The 17,906-nt window shown below is 42.6% G+C and overlaps 1 protein-coding gene across 8 annotated transcripts in view; it reads left to right on the top strand.

The window, feature by feature from the left end:
- LOC144114046 (solute carrier family 66 member 2) overlaps window positions 1-17,906 on the top strand; it is a 50,107-nt gene that overhangs the window by 4,930 nt on the left and 27,271 nt on the right. For all 8 annotated transcript variants that reach the window (XR_013310945.1, XM_077647497.1, XM_077647492.1 and 5 more), the window contains 2 exons: window positions 3,534-3,807; window positions 12,890-13,026. Coding sequence is in view for 7 of the 8 variants with exons in the window: in XM_077647497.1 (XP_077503623.1) it covers window positions 3,569-3,807; window positions 12,890-13,026 (376 nt within the window). In the remaining variant the exon portion in view is untranslated. The remainder of the gene's footprint in view (window positions 1-3,533; window positions 3,808-12,889; window positions 13,027-17,906) is intronic.

Genomic DNA, 17,906 nt, shown 5'->3' with positions numbered 1-17,906 from the left:
TTACAATAATTTGATTACACTTCAAGAAATAGAGAGTACTGTCTATAGGTAAACTGCACCAGGCGCCGATGAAATTCATTATGAAATGCTGTCCCATCTATCTGAACACTCTGTAGAAGTTCTGTTAAAATTTTTTAACAAAATATGGGTACTAGGAAAAATACCAGTGGCTTGGGAAAAAGCCATTATTGTTCCATTCCTAAAACTAGGAAAGCCACCAACCTCCCCTTGTAGTTACAGGCCTATAACCCTTACACGCTTTCTTGCCAAATCTTTTGAAAGTATTTTCAATATTAGGTTAATGTTTATTCTATAATCCCGTGAGCTTCTTGATGTCCATCAATGTGGCTTTAAAAAACATGTTCCACAGTTGACCAATTAGTCTGCCTGGAAAACACAGTCCGAGAGGCCTTTATGCACAGACAACCCTGCCTTGCAGTCTTTTTCGATATGGAGAAGGCATATGACATGACCTGGAGGTTCGGGATTCTTCCTGACCTGGCAGAGCTTGGCATCCGTGGGAGGATGCTGAAATATTTGAGCGACTTTCTGGCCAACCGTTCATTCCAAGTTCGTCTCAGTGCTACCTTTTCGAAGAATTTCACTCAGGAAAATGGTATTCGCTCAGGGATGCATTTTAAGTACTACATTGTTCATAGTAAAAATGAATTCTTTAGCCAGCATAATTCCACAGTCTATTATGTACGCAGTCTGCGTTGTTGACCTTCAAGTTGCGTGCACATCTTCTAGCTTGTCAACTTGTGAGAAACAAATACAACTCACAATAAACAAATTAGCAATTTGGACAGACAGAAATGGATTTATGTGTTCTTCGCAAAAAGCAGTTGCGGTTCTTTTCTCGCTCCAATGAGGACTGCAGATTGATCCCACCCTCCACTTGAATGAAACCGTGCTTCCAATAAACGAACACAAATTTTTACGCCTAACTTTTGACAAAAAGCTCACGTTCCTACCGCACATAAACACCTTAAAACGAAAGCGACCCAATCCCTGAATATACTCACAGTACTGTCACGAAGGCGCTGGGGGTCCGATAGGATGTACAGTACTCACGGATTGAAATAGGACATTCGGAGCACGTGGCCGTCGCTTCATGGAGCACCGCCCGTAGATGCTCATGGAACGAAGGTGGTGCATTGTGGTATGGCGCGAGGGGGAGAACATCTACAAAGCAGAATTATTCCTTCCAGTCGCCAACGAGCCGGCCTGTGGTTTACCACATGCCTGCGTGGCACTGCAAGGCTTGCACTTCGAATGTCCTATTTCAATCCGTGAGTACTGTACCTCATCTATCGCTCAGTAGTACACTCTTCCATAGACTATGGATGCATAGTGTATGGGTCTGCGAGGCCATCATACCTTAAAAGGCTGGATCCAGTACAAAACCACGGTTTGTGCCTTTCAGCTGGTGCTTTCAGAACGTCCCCCGTAAATAGTCTTCACATAGAAGCAAATGAACCGCCCCTAACAGACAGGAGAACAATGCTTACCTGTGCGTATTTACTGAAAATAAGGTCGCTACCAAAACATCTCTGTTACTTCATAATTACTAAATGCCCATCCAGACCACTCTTCACCAAAGAACCCCAAGAGGTCAAACCACTCCTCCTCCTTTGCTTTGAAGGAAAATGCCAAGAAATAAACATGTGAGATGCATTTACCGATGTTGCCCGGAGACCCGATCAGTTGCCACCTTGGTAAAGTTTCCTGCTGTATGCGATTTCGCACTGACACACATTCATAAAAGGCATACCCCACAGGAATATATACAGCAAGAGTTTTTTCGAGTAAGTTAAAAATACAAGGATTACACCGATTTATACACAGACGATTCTAAAACAGCACTCTATGTAGGGAGCACGATAATACAAGGGAAATGGGGGATAGTCAGGCTGCCTCAGTGCACTTCAATTTTTACAGCAAAATTCTTCGCCCTTGCTGTAGCTGTAGAACAAATAATGAAGAAAAACAGAGAACAGTGTTATCTACACTGACTCCCTCAGCGTAATTACAGCAATAAACCCCAGAAATGCAGTCGAACCCATAATAGGAAACATAATACATAATGTAATACGAGCTGATACACAAGGACGTAGAATAAAGTTCTGCTGGGTTCCTAGTTACGTGGGGATCAGCGGGAACGAGAGCGCTGATGCATGCGCCGCACTTGCCCGAAATGGTAAAGTAAAGCCAGTGAACATACCGCATAAGGACTGCATCAAGTTAGGCAGGCTTCATGGGACAACGAGGTTAACAATAAGCTGGACTTAGTAAAGCCCTTCCTGGGTGAATGGATGACCTGTCGTTTTATGTCCTCTCCACATTGAACATACACACATTACACTTAATTTCTTACTGACGAAACAAGACAAACCTTTTTATGAAAGATGTGGAGATGAACTGACACTAAACCATATTTTAATCTCTTGTTCAGAGCTCGCGAAAACTAAGAAAGAAGCACTTTACTAAATTTTATAATGAATACATTCCTTTACACCCAGCGCTGCTCTTAGGTGAAAATGCCGTTGTTAACATGTCTTGCATTTTTAGCTTTTTAAAAGAAGCAGGTGTTCTTGAGAAACCGTAAATTTTGATCCAGGGCTTTGATTTATTATATGATACACTTCAGCCATTTTCTCATTCCTGAGAAGAAGGCTGAGGTATTTATTTGATTGGTTGGGAGCCTCAAGATCCTTGCCCAGCCAAGGATGGCTGCTGAGGTTACCTGGCCTTCTTTAAAGCTTTTATTATTAGCAATTTATAAAACTTCTTTCGTCTCTCATTACTACTAGAACGAATTAACCTTTGAAGTCCTCTACACCACCATGTTTGCTCCCATCTACAGGAAAATTTTCCTATACCTTAAGCTTGGCTCATGATAGCCTGAGCTGCTTCTATGCCATTAAACCCAACACAACACAATACAACTTACAAGCAACAATGATGGGGAAGCAGTGGGCCGCACCACTTAATTTTGGAATCATTCCTTTTTGGTTAGTGAAGCTGGCACAAATTAGTTACCTGATCACAGCTGCTATCACTACAGTGCTTGGGGGTGCTCCTCGTTCTCAGTCATGGCAAAGCACACTAAAGGTGAAAGTTATCAAAACTCAGGGACAGTCTGCAGATTTGTCATTCGTACTGTTGGCTAAAAATCTGTGAACAAATTAACATAGTCTTCAATTTATATTATGAGATGGGAAGACTTTTACTGTTTTGAGCTTTTATATCCTTCTTTTTCAACCTATAGTGAGTGCAAAGGCTGTTCTCAAGGGCTCTTGAGATTCCAATGGCCATTTCAGAACCTTCATTGAATCAGTCCCCATCGAGTTGTGGGGTCATTGAAAACTGCCGTGTGGCACCATTTGGTCCTTATTCAGTTCGGTGGCCATTGACTCAATGGAGATTGGAAATGCCCACATGAAAGGGGTATTAGAGTGGCAAGCTATGCATTCTGTTGAGGAGAAATGTTGCCGAATGCGTTGCTTATCAGCATTGTCATTTGTGTTTAGCCACTCTTGCAGGTTATGCTTCAAGCAAGACAAACATGACCAGTGTCGCCGGTACTGGCCTGTTTGGGGCTGTGCATCCTCTGGGCGAAACACTATTCATGGCTTCTCCCAGCCAATGGCTCTCATGGGGTGCATCAGCAGCCATCATTTTTGGGGGAGTGGTCCCTTACATTCCCCAGTACCGAGAAATCAAGAGGACCAAGAATGCAGATGGTTTCTCAACGTGGGTCTGCCTGGCTTTGCTTGTGGCAAACACTCTTAGGATGCTCTTTTGGTAAGTACTGTATTTGTCTATTTAACTGCGATGCTTGCCTTAAGGTGTAATGTCAAGTTTTCAGTTATGAAAGACTGAATAATATGCATTGCTTTAGTCAGGATTTTAATCTGTTATTAGTTCTGTATATAATTTGATTATTTTTCATCATCACTGAGATTAAAATTTCTTGTTTGCATTTCTTTTGGCATTTTTAAGAGCATTAGATCTTTACACATCACGTTTGGAGATTTTGTGGGGTCTGCTACCACCCTTAGATCACAGCGTCATCTGTGGCAGGAACTGCTCATCACGTTTCGAGATTTCGTGGGGTTTCCTATCACTCTGAGATCACAGCGCCATCTGCGGCAGCAACTAGAAAACAGCACATCTCGCGTTGAGACTTGTAGTGCCGTCTACAACGCATAAATTTGTTCCATTATATATACTCCTACAAAAAGGGGCACCCATTTGGGGACAGTTATGTATCGAATTTGGTAGGAAAATAAAGCCCTACGGGTTGTGGTATAGAAATAAAACCATAATTAAATAATAGGTAAGCCTTGTATACATGCAATTGCTAATTGAACTGTTACCATATTGCACTGCAAGTAGAATTCTAGGTCCACCTTGACCCGCCAAACGAAGCAAATTCCGTTTGGGACGTATCCTTAGGGGGTGCAACTCTACAACGGGTAGACATGCATCGTAATTTCTCTGATAGATGGCGCTAGGCATCAATTTCTCCGCTAAATGGTAAAGTTGGTTTACTTTTCCGAACTGCTCAGGGTTTTCTTCACTGGCCCCGCTGGATGCGGAAAGACTTTTGTTTTACGCATGGCAAATAAAGCTAACGCTCGTTACTTCAACGTCTTCCAGACGGTGGCGGCGTTTTTTTTTTCTGGTTCTTTTGTATTATTCATTTTTGATGACAAATTGCTTTCGTTTTTGCTTTCTGTCTTCCTTTCGAGATGCTTGATGCTTTATATGCACCGTGCATCTGGCAGATACTTCCATTATTGTGTTGTAATACACCGCTGTCCATGTCTGTAACACCTGCTCTTCAATTTAGGCAATGCTGTGGGCTACAGAGGCAACATTGTTTCTTCATAGCTTGTGTCTTACATGCCTTCTCCTGTTCTGACTTAGTACACTGGACAGTAGACAAATTGTGTAATTGCACAACTGAATTTCCCTAAATGAGAAGGTTAGCAAAAGCAAGTTGACCTTTCGTGCATTAATGCCACAGCCAAACTGATATGTAACCTGTCGAAGGCAAGACAAACCCACAGAAAGAATGCAGTTGTTTATGGAATGGTTTGAAGCATAGTAGTAAAACTACTGCGAATTTTTTTCACTTTTTCAACATTATTTGCCCTTCAAGATGTAATTTCACCCAGACCTAAAATCTATCTCAAGAAGTACTTAGTACACCTGCCCCTAAAGAAAAATTTGTTTGGTGAATCCCACCAAACAAATTTTAGAAGATTTCCAGAAAACTGTTGGATGGAACTTTGCACACAACCTACCACCAAGCTTTCTTTATCAGGCCTTCCCTCCACCCCATAATCAAACATTCCCTCCCATCCCAATAGTCAAGTCCTGGAAACATTTTCAATGTATCGGTGCTCCTACATAAGCTTGTGCAGCCCCTTTTTCTCCCTCCATCCCCTTCGTTCACATTAGTCATTGGTAGCACTCGCCTATGGCACTTAAACTTGTCTGAAAGAGCCTAATTGCGTTTAGGCTGAGGACAGTTCAGTGAGTTATAGTGAAATAAATAAATAAATGTGGATTGGGAGAGAAATAAAAATTAATGATATCCTTGCTGAAACCACGGAAGGCAAATGGACTGCATCAGAACGTGCAATGTTGAGAACAGATAAAAGTAGTCTGTTGGAGTAACACCACAGTAGATACCAAGAGAAGTGAAATGCAGACGGGAGGGGGCAGCAGAGAGTAAGCTGGGGATACAAGAAAATTTGCGGCCATAAGGATGGCTGCAGCTGGTGCAAGACGGGTTTGATAAGGAGATGAGTGCTAGAGGCTGTTGTCCTTTAGTGCACTTTACCTGGCTGATGATGATGGTGGCAGTTGCTTCTGGGGAGTGATCGTCCGTGTTGCTGCAGGAAATACTTTCCCTGCTTTCCTTCTGCCTTAGGATATACAGTCGAACCTCGTTATAAGGAAACGGTTATAGACCTCCTGCATGTTTGCAAACAAACGAGGTGGCACTGCAGTCGCTCGCGGTAGGCAAAAGGTCAGGCAGTGCCGTCGCAGAGAGGGGTTTAGTGAGGGTTTTCAAGGCTTGTAGGCGCGTTTTCAGTTTCTGCCAATCACAGCAATGGTTGAAGCTTTCAACTTAGTAATTTCTCGAAGTACACGAGCTCGCGTTGGTCACGTGTGGCGTATTTGGAGAAATAGTTCACCGCTGTGTATTGTATATATGGTTATTAGTAAACAGAAAGCGTTTCTCCCATTGATTTCTAGGCATTGAATAAAGTAAGAAGTTTTTGACACTTTGCTCCAGCCAGAATGATTTTACTTCGGGACTGTAGTGAGAGGAAGTGCTGGCGTTGTTTCGGCGGAGCAGGCGTGCGCTCACCGTCTGCTGATATACGTACGTGTCGCACTGTGCGAAAAGTGAGGACAGCATCGTGTCCCGATTCTCCTCTGTCTCACTTAAGTGCTGTTTTTAGCCTCAGGATCGCGCACCAGCCAGGCCGACTTCTCTCTCCCCTTGTTAAACTGGTCGATTTGGTGAAAATTTTTGATCTCCAGAATTATTTTCTTTCTTAGCCCTGGGGTCTTCTGTTTCGTGACGAAAAATTATAGCAAAATATTAAGTAGAAATTAATAAATTACGCTTTCTAGATGTGTGGTCGTCGAAAATCGTGAGGTGATTTCTTTGATTTCTTTGAGGCTTTCTTTGAGTTCAGTGCTGCATTTCTTTGACCAAAGCACAAGCGAAAAGGCCAAATATGAGGGAATAAACATTAAGGTTCGTTTTCTGACTTTTCACATTTTCTGCGATTGGCATCACTCCTACCTTCATAATTTCGTAAAGCATGAAAATAGAATGATCCTATTTGTCGCAAACGATTCCTGAGACATTGAGGAGTGTAATAAATCTCGATTTTTTTTCTACACATGCGGTACTATGTTAGTTATTTTTGTAAGAAACGTTTTCATGTAGCTATGCATGCATAAGTACATGATCATCTAAAAAAAGAACTAATAGCGTCATCATATAGAACAGGGCATTGTGAACATACTGGCATAAAAAAAAAAAATTTGCACTCTTCCTACTCAATTATTGAAGACCTTGGGGTGACTTGACGAGGGTGTTAATTATAATTGCCCAAGAACTGCACCAGGTATAGCTAAAAATAAAAGGCATTACTGAAACTAGAGTAGCAATTTCATATTTGCACCAAATTTAGTTGCATATTGAATGCATAAATAACGAAAACACTTTTCATTGCCGCGTCCCCTCTCAATCTCGCCACGTGTCTGTTAGTAGCACGCCTGCGGCTGCTTCTTTTCAAACAAGCTTCGCGATCATGGACAACATCATGAAACATGACACATGAATGATGCAATGAAAAAGCAAGTGGCTTTTAGCACACTTAAGGTACGCTGTTCTAAGTACGCCAACGTGACCGCGCAATAACTTATAAGACTTCTTTCTACTTGAATCAAATAATTACGTCATTCATATTAAAAACACTTTCAATGCCATAAAACGTGCCATTAAAACATGCTGTGCTATTAATATTAACAAAAGAACGCATTCCATGGGGGCGAGTGAACCTGCAGGTGCCTCGTGCACACCGGCTCAAGGTGATAAATACGTGTGCAGCTAATATGTGCTTTTTTTCCTTGCGCAATTAGTTATAAGCGCACTATGCATATGTTCAGGTGAATGGACTCCCAGACTTCGCACTTTGCTACCGTAGCCCATTCCCTGTTAGCCAGTTTCCTAATGGGGTGTTTTTCTGCAAGAAACCTATCAAGGCTAATTTAAATATCCTTTTATGCTACTATGCGGATCCAGCAGTGACTCAGCTGGTCAATACATGCTACATACTTCTTGAATGTGCAGGTATGATGTAGCAGCCGGTATCTGCGGCAGCTGCGGTAGGCACAGGCAGGTGGAACCTGTTTTACCTACCATGCGAAACTCGCTGCTGACATCAGTGCCTCCGCATCTTTGTGACGTCGCGGGGTGAAGGAGGTCTATAATGAGTAATGGATGCAACAAAGGAATGACGATTCCCTCGGTTAACACAGGCTACAACGAAGCTAGAGCTATAACAAAGTAATCGCCAGGCCTCTTGAACTTCATTATAACAGGTTCAACTGCACCATTCTTGTTCATTATTGCTAAGACATCACAAACCAGGAGGAGAGGGCAGAATGTCCTCTCTTTTACCCTTTAGTGACCCACATGTGTATGAATGACATTCGTGTGCCGGTGCTGGCTTTTATAGGAAATGGGCTACATGTATTTAACTCACCGATCTTGTATTGAGTGACTGTAAAAGTTGATATGTGTATTGAGGCATGGGGGGGTATGGACATGAAGTGCAGTCATAGTTTAAAGAAGGTAGGGTAAAAGAATTGCGCCCACTCTCCGTGAACTTTAGTAATGCTCCCAAGTGCAAATGTTTTAAACAGAATACTTGTTTTCTTTGTTAATTTGCTATAAGGGTAGGATGTGGTTTAAGCTTTTTAATAAGCTTTATGAAAGAGATGTTTGGTAGCTTTGATATGCCTGCCAGCCATAAAATTTCAAAGTACTGCTGCTTTGTTGTGCGGCACTCTTTAGGTGCGGTTTACATGTCCTGTTTTTCGTCTTAATGGAAAATAAGTTCTAGGGGGTGTGGAAATATTCGAAATTTCGAATACGAATCGAATATGTTTGATATTCGATTCGTATTCATACTCGAGAAATTTGTATTACAGAATTTACAAATATTCGCACTTCTTTTTATCCTTATCCTTTCTGTAATATATTCCATACTTAATGCTTACCCCCATGGCATTTGTCCTGTTGCCTTCACAGCTCTCTGAGCGTGACCTCCGCCATCTCATTTTGGTGAACTACACTTTGAGGAAAAGCCTACTTGCGAAATTTCGCGTGAGGCTTCCGAAGGGGCTAGTCGAGGTGTCACAACAGAGCAAGCGATCCTGCAAAAATCCCGCCAATTGTATAGTGCATTGTAAATCATGCACCTCTTAAACGCGTTTGACCGCATACATGGTGACATTTGGAGGTCCCCTGTCGCTAGGAAAAAAATAGCCTGACTGCAGTGGCGTAGCCAGAGATTTTGTTCGAGGAGGGCTCATGTTGCAGCGCTGCCTCCTCCTTATAGAATTTGTAGAGGGATCAAACACATTAATCATAATTGCATTGCCATTGTTAATGCTATTGCGTATTAGATGCTGCAAACAAATTCTTCAACGCTACGCACTGTCAAGACAAGTAAAATATGTATTTTTCATGAAAGAGTATATACGTATGACCCAAAAACTGTGGCAGAAATAACTGATATCAACGCTTCAGTCTTTTTTGTTTATTTTGTAAGTAAGGAAAATGTATCATGAATTTCAGAACTGTATCAGTTTGGAAATCAGCAAAGTAGTGCATGTCCCTGATGTGAATAATCAAGTTGAGGACAAATATTTTAACAAATCTTTGTCATTCAAGAACCTTGTTTACAATTTTGTACATATGCAATAGCCAGGAAAAAATCTCAGTGACGCTGTCCTTCGTTCCAGTGTATTGCGCGGGAGCAGCTGTCACTGGTCGAGTACTGTAATTGCACTGAAATTATAGTCGCAACAGAGAGCACATATAAACAGCAGGAGTTTTGCAAAATATACAATATAAATGTGAAGATACAACAGAGTATCACAAATGCGAAGATGCAGCTTGAGAAAGGGCAAAAAAGCGTCTCTGGAAACGAAGTTCAGTGCATGTATACACAAAACATGGCAAGAAGATATTTAAATATATGTACATTCTCTAATAAATCTACATACCTAAGTTAAAGTTGCTCTGTAAGTAATCCCTCGTTATAACGAAGTCAGCGGGGCGGCGAAAAAATTCGTTATAAGCGGTAATTTGATATAAGCAACCACCCGAGAAAATCTGAAGCAGTCGAGCTTTAACTGCGCCGCAACGGCGAGGAAGTCAAAATACAATGTATTCAGTGAAGCAAAACTTTATTCAGGTGCAAAAAAGGCAGTGAGCTGTGGCTGTTTCGAATTCTTGCCGGGCGCTTGCAACCCCTGCTCTAATCTGACCAAGCATTGCACGAGGCCGCGGTCGCCGCCCATGCATTCAACCTTCTGGGTATTTCGAATTTCGCGAAGGCAGTGGCCGCTTTCATGCGGGAGATGGGGAGGGGGTCACGGAAATGCCGTGGCTGAGTCTGCGGTTGTGTTTGTTGTGGTCAAAAAATGATTAGCTGCTCATTGTAGGTACGCAGCGCGATCGTGAAAACTGAACGGTTTTGCAGTAGGGGCTTTGCATGATTGCTGGGCAGTTTTTTTCCCCGAGGTGTACGGCTGTGAAGCTTGCAATTGAGCTTTTTAACGCGAGTTTTTCGGTGCACCGTTGTCGACGACACTGTGCTAATTCTACGGTTCGAGTGTCATTGTTCACGCAGCATCGCATCCGCGCCATTGACAGATGTCTAGGAACAAAATTCAGTGACCCTACCACGCATTTAGACCGTTTGTCTAGTCGCCTGGCGTGAATCAAGCATGACCGGCTCGAGAAAATCGCCGGGGAAACACAGTGGTTTTGTTAACCCGCCATGTTGACAGCCTGACTCGCCGCTGGTGACGCTCGGATTTTTCGTGTTTTCAGCAAGTTATTGGTCGATTTGCACCGTTAAAAGTGCAACGAAGCTAGGGGCGGTGTTTTATTGCGATGCAGGCCGATTATGACGAGCGGCAAGCAAATTTCTATACCGACTTCCCCAAAGTCGTCTTCCCGATTTGTTAACGTAGCTCCTCGCGCCGAACACGGCAAAGGGCGTGCGACCAGCAGTCGCTTGTGACCAGGCAGCAGCTCGGCAACGCCGTTGTTCATGCTTGCAAGCACGACCTGCGGGTTGCCTTCTCGTTTGAAGCGAAAACTCTCGGGAATGACGTTGTTCGCGAACTTTAGAGAGTTTCGTCTGCTTTGGCCGATGTGAAACGGTTAGGCTTAGTGACGACTACGGCAGCCAGGGAGCAGCTCAATTCGTTGCCGAAAGCTCACCTCGCTTATGACTCGCAAGCGTGAATGGGCTCATAATCGGAGAGACACTTCTTTTGTGCTTTTTGGCGCGTTTCAGTGCCAGAAAGGTTCTTTAGAGCAGTAAAATTTTGCTCACTGAGCACACCCCTTGGAATGCTACGGCGCAAGTCTGCCCACGGTTTTTTGGGCACTTTTTGGCATCCAGGAGACCGCAGTTTTCTGGCATCGCAAAGCGTCACGAAAATTTTATTTTCATTTGGATTCTATCACGGGGGCCACCAGTGATGCGACTGCGACCGATTCGGGCGCGCTTCCGTTCGCATCCTCTGTGAACAGCTGGGGGCACTCGGCACTCGCTTGGTACTCGTTACTAGGCAGGTCATCGGTCGTAGGTTTGGCACTTTTGTGGCCTGTTCTGTGCGTGCCTGAGACTAATTTGTCGGCGGTATTAATTTGTCACTGCATGCGCAAAAGGGTCGCCACCGCCGCGGCGATGCGTCCGCCTTTTCGCTTTAAGCGGGTCAAGCTCTTCGTGCACTTCGAGTAAGGCCCGTTTCACATGCTGCGACTGGACCGAAAATATCCGGTGTAGTCGGTGAGGCCGCAGTGCGATTTTCGGTCACTGCTTTCACATGCGACACCGACACAATGAATTCGGTCAGAGGAACAGGCAAGGTTCCTTGATGTTTGCATAGACAACCCATTATTAAACGCGACAGTGTTGATGATTTTATGACCAGCATATTTTTAGATGCAAGGCATTATTCCGTATGTTTTGATTATAATAAACCGGCCACTTTCACATGCATGCGATTTTCACCTGCGACACTGCGAATTCTGTCAGTCTGCGACTGGGGAGGCTAAGGCCCCTTTCACATGCATGCGATTTTCGCCTGCGACACTGCGAATTCCGTCGGTCTGCGACTGGGGAGGGCCGTCGGTCTAGTCGCAGACGAGTTGCGATCGAGTTCCGTCTGGTTGGAATTCAGCCGCAGCGACGGGGTGTTCGCTCTGCAACTGACCATTGGGGAGCGCCAAGACGGCGTGCGACGTGCGGTCATGTGGGAACTGCTACCGCGGTGAAAGCAAAACTGTTTATCCTAATCAAAACATACGGAATAATGCCTTGCATCTAAAAATACGCTGGTCATAAAATCATCACATTCTTTGTGATGTAGGTTGCCTATGCAAACACCAAGGAACCTTGCTGGTTCTTCCGATCGAATTCGTTGTGTCGGTGTCGCATGTGAAAGCAGTGACCAAAAATCGCACTGCGGATATTTTCGGTCCAGTCGCAGCATGTGAAACGGGCCTAATGCGGCTTAAAATGCTTGTGTTTGGGTTAGGACTGGAAGAAATTTCGAGTAAAGCGATTTTGTTATAACGAGGGATTACTATATGTCAAACAGTCCAAATAAACATGTTGCGCAATCACAAATAGTAACCTTTACGCATAGAAAGAGAGACTATCCTGCAAGAATAAAACTTTGCATGACCACATTACAGGTACATATGGTTATGCGATCTAATCAAATAGTATGCATTTCTGTGCACATCATGTTTTTTATATGGTGCTGAGGCAGTCTAGTTTTGTTTATTTCAGTTGCAAAGACTATACAGTATTTAAAAAAAACAAAGCCAACAAAATTTGCTTGTTTACCATTTTCTGAAATATATTTTTTCTACTGAACAGATATTTGATATTCCATTCAATATTCGAAGCCATTTTTTCTTCATATTTGTATTCGATTCGTATTAGAAAATTTCAGTATTTGCACAGCCCTAAAGATAACCTTAGCAGGGGCATTTTTGCTTGTGCCCAAAACTTTTTTTTTGTTCTGTTTACAGGTTTGGACGTCCCTTTGAACTACCCCTGTTGGCCCAGAGCGTTGTTATGTCATCATGCATGCTCCTAATGCTCCAGCTTTGTGTAAGGACACGCAGCCTCAGCACCATTGTGCCTCAACCAAAGCAGAGGTTTACAGGTAATTTAGTTTTATTCCAGCTGAACTCGCCTTTTTTTTTTCATCACCACTCATCTAGTCTATGCTTTGTGAAGGAAGCCTGGGCTTATGTTTTCATTTTTATCTTTCTGTTAATTGATCTGCAGCAATGTGCCTTGATTGGCTGAAGCAGTGGCGGTGGTTTGGCTGGTGCAGTTGCAATGAAAACATTGGATCAGTGGGGCTGTGGGTGCCGGTACCAAGGCACGCTCATTACGACATGTCTGTATAGCTTGCTTCATTGCTTTGGAAGATAGCAGGGACAGCAGCAGTTGTTTGCAATCTTGGAAGTGGGCTGTTTTCAGAGAAAAAAACCTTTCATTAAAACGTGTTAAGTGGCACATAAGGCATTGTGGTGGCACCGTTTCTACTGCTTTCACTTACAAACAGCATATACTTCCAAACTTATTTTATGAAACACATGGCCTGGGTTTGTAGTGTGCTTTGTTTTTATTGATTTCTTAATCATTCTGCACTGCCCTTCAGGGCATTACATTAACGTTAACCAAATACACTCCATCAAGCGAATTCGTAAACTTGTGCACTACCTTCGGTTTAACACAGTTGTCACTCCTACTCATGTCACAGATCACTCTCCCAATATTTTGGACCTTGTTCTAACTACTCATCCTGACAACTTTTCTTTGATAACATGTATGCATGGCGTTAGTGATCATCTGGCAGTTCACTCTACATTTTCTTGCAGTCTGCTTCATCACAAAAGAATTAAAAAGACAATTACCCTTTATGATAAAGGCGATTATGCAAGCATAAATCATGAACTAACAACCTTCTTCGTTGACTTCACGCCAAGTTTTCTGCTTCGCTCTATCGAATCAAACTGGATTCTTTTTAAATCAGAGCTGCAACGCCTCATAACACTTCATATACCAACTATTGCCATAACCGAGCGAGCTGGTTCTCCGTGGTTTAATGTATTGTTAAAAAGACTAAATGACAAGAAAAAGCGCATATTTCGAGCAGCTAAGCTTACGAACTCTTCCTCAGTATGGGCTAAGTATTACAGCGCCGAAAAACAGTACAATACACAAGCAACAGAAGCCAAACATAGTTTTTTTCCAACACTTTATTGTCAGTGTTGCAAAATTTGGAAAACCGTTATGCGTCACAAACCTAATGTCATTTTCTCCTGTGATGGCTCCGGAAATCCTGTTATAGAATCTGATGTCACAAGAGTGCTTAATTCTGCATTTTCTTCTGTATTCACCAATGAACCTATTGATAACCTTCCTGAAATCCCATTTTTTAACCATCCGGTCATGGGAAACATTTGATTTGAACCCCTTGGCATTACTAAAGTTGTTAGTGTGAAGGCACTATTTCGATGCGTAAACCCCGATTAAGATCTTGCGATGTTTGTGGGTTTGTGCCGAGGGAAATAAATAAATAAAAATAAATAAAAAATATTGCCACAACTGGGATTCGAATCCGTGGCGGCTTGAACAGATCAGCTTCGGTGGCCAGTGCTTGAAAGCACTATGCTATCGCCACAGCAGAACATACTTGTGGAAAGAAAACCAGCACAAAGGACGGAGATACAGAACAGGAACACAGGATGACGCTGTGTCATGCCTTGTGTTAAACTGCAACACACTCTCGCGCTGTGCATTCCACATCGTCATCTTCAACTTCCATCTGCGGCGCAAAGACGCAGATAATTCTCTGTCTTCATCATAGTTGTTATCGTCATGCAATTCTGCTTTCGTGCGTTTATAGAATTTAGGCGAAAATTCTCTGTCATTTTTAATTTCTGCATCTGGATGTTCTTCATTGTTTTGATTTATTAACAATACTTCATCCTCGGTTATTGATGGCATTAATGCAAAAGTGCTCAAGAATACTAAAAATGTCTGCAGCGTCATTCTGTCACTCATCTTCCAGCATTCGCTTACAACAGGATCATTGCCACGTGGCTGGTGGATTGGTAATGTCATCCCTGTATTCAGAAAAGGTAACCGTTCGTCACCGTACCATTATCGCCCGATTTCACTCACATGTGTTTGTTGCAAAATCATGGAGCTTATTTTATACTTGCGTGTTGCGACGTTTCTAACTTCTGTAAATTTCTTCCATCCTAATCAGGACATTTTGCTCTAAAGTCGCTCTTGTGAAACTCAGCTTGCCCTCTTTCTACGTAGTTTGCATTCGTACTTAGACCACCATATACCATGTGTTGCTCTGTTCCTAGATTTCGAAAAGGCGTTTGATAAAGCTCCTTATGGTTACTTAATTCACAAACTATTCCATCTGAATCTGCACTCCTTGACCACTGACTGGATCCGGGCCTTTTTAACTGGCCGCTATCAGTTCGTCCATGCTAACTATCATTCATAAACCCTTTTACACGTGAAGTCTGGCGTCCCCTGGGGCACTGTACTAGGCCTCCTTCTTTTTCTAATATATTAATGACCTGCCACTTATTATTTCTTTGAACATATGACTGTTCACTGATGATTGTGTCGCATATTGCCCTGAAAGAAATTCGTCAGATATCATCACTCTTCAGAATGACCTTTCTCAAGTGCAGCATTGGTGTGACAAGGGGCTCATGTCTCCTAATATTTCCAAGACCTCACTGATTTTCTTTCACTATCGTCCATCTTTTGTTCGCCTGTGTACACTATTAACTCCACAGTTTCTTCCGTCGATAATTACAGGTAATTAGGCATTCATATTACAAGCGATCTAACTTGGACTTTCCATATCAACCGCATCACCAGCTCAGCAAACTGTTCTTGGGTACCTTTGGTGCAACCTTGCATTAGCACCCAGTTCTCTTAAATCATTCGATTACAAGACATTCATCAGACCAAAACTCGAATATGCCAACTCTGTTTGGGATCCCCATCAAACTAATCTAATTAATACCATTGAGTCAGTCCAGAATCGTGCTGCCAGGTTTATCTCATCTCACTGTTCTTATCATACGAGCATCTTAGGACTAAAATCACGATTACAGTTTCCTACACTACTCATCTGTCGTAACGCAGCACGTCTGTATTTATTTCATATATTCTTTCACAATATTCCACCAGCCAGTGAAATCATTCCATGCGCCCATTGCATTTCCCCCCATAACCACCTGGACACTGTACACCCTGAACGTGCCCATACCACAACATTCCAGCAATCGTTCCTTTAAAGCCTGCCTGCAACTGGGATGACCTCCTGGCTGAAGTGGCCATCATCACCAACCGTCGACTATTCAAATTCACCATCGAGGAAGCTCATTCATCACTATAAACCATTGTCCATCATTTCAAATAATGTATAATGTTATTTTTGTGGTGTTATCCCCACCCCGTCATGTAATGTCCCACGAAGGGACCTTTGAGGATTAATAAATAAATAAAAAAGGAGTGAGAAAAACACACAAAGGGACACTCACATACATAAATGCAAAGCTTAGAAAAGGTATCATTTGAAGTCAATGAAACAGCATTCGGCTGAAGAACATTTCATTCCTGGATTGTACGAACAACAAAAAATAACATGAATTAATTTTAATAGGAATTTCACGCACATTGAAATTATGCTTTCTTCTTTTGGAAATATATGTATGGAAACCTATAGTATCTAGTTTCCTTTTTAAATCTGTATTACTATCAAGTACAGTATTGTGAAAAAATATCCGTCCTAAATTTCTTCTGCAGTCTTTTCATAACGGCCACTAAGTGAATGCTTGCTTTTGGTCATGCTGAGTAGGTTTGCTATTAATTATTCAACACATATCAGGCAGCCGCTTTTTTTTTTTTTCCAAAGGTTTTCAGTCAGCTGTGTAGCATGCAGATCCCAGCACCAACAAGCATATTTGAAGAGCAAGTGAACATGTGAAAAATGCAGCTGCTGTTAGAGATTGGGGGGGAAATTACTTCAGTTTTGTCATGAGTCATGAAAAACATAAAGCAGGAGCTGCCCACCCTGAAATGCAGTTTAGTGTGTTTATGCCATCTGGGGTCTGAACTGAAAGTAATTTAATATTTTAAATAAGTGGCTGTGTCTAACCAGTCATATTAGTCTGGGACAGATTTTTTGGACTTTTTTGGAGAGATCCGAAAAATGGTTAAATCATTTTTGGGAAAAACTGGCTTTAAAAATTGCGAGCTTCGTTGTTTTCTACGTTCCATTTGCAAGCGATAATATTGGATTTTGTTTGATTTCATCACGTCTGCACAACCTCACATCACCAATACCAGATTGTGCAGCGCAGCATGCCGCAAACACGCCACAATGCACGTAAAGCTAGAACAGCATGTTTCTTTGGGCAACGACGGTCGCAAAGAGCGAGAGAGAATCCATGGGAAAAAGCGAGAGGAAGCGAGTGCTTCCGACTGCACTGCCACCGCCACATTCCTTTGCACCAGAGGCAGTGTCGGACCACAGCGGACACTGCAGCTCTCCTGTTTTCAATATGTTCGCGCACCGTAGCTCGTGTGCTGTTCTTTGCTCACTACCTCGATGGCAACGAAGAGCATGCCATTAAGCTGACAACGGTGAGGAACAAATGGTCGAGCTTATCCAAGCCAGCCCATCCAATTGACTCCGTTTAAATCCAAGATGGCACCTTTCACAGTGGCTAAGAAGTGGTTGGGTGTGACAGCGACGACTGCTCGCATCTATATTGGGCCAAAAATTTGAACTTTTGGTCGAAAAACTGTCGCCATAGTATTGTTGTCGTCTATTTTGGTCCGGAAAATTGAACTTTTGAATTGCACAGAGTCCAAAATATTGGTTGGGAATATGTTGACATTCCTATGAGGTGCGTGACAGTTCTCCGAGGAAGTCCAAATTAATGAAGTCAGAAATATTGTCGACTACTGTATATGTATGAAAGGGATAAG

This window comes from Amblyomma americanum, chromosome 1, assembly GCF_052857255.1.
Source record: "Amblyomma americanum isolate KBUSLIRL-KWMA chromosome 1, ASM5285725v1, whole genome shotgun sequence".
NCBI classification, from domain to species: Eukaryota; Metazoa; Arthropoda; class Arachnida; order Ixodida; family Ixodidae; genus Amblyomma; species Amblyomma americanum.
The sequence above is the reverse complement of the archived record's forward strand: the minus strand, read 5'-3'. Positions and strand labels throughout refer to the sequence as shown.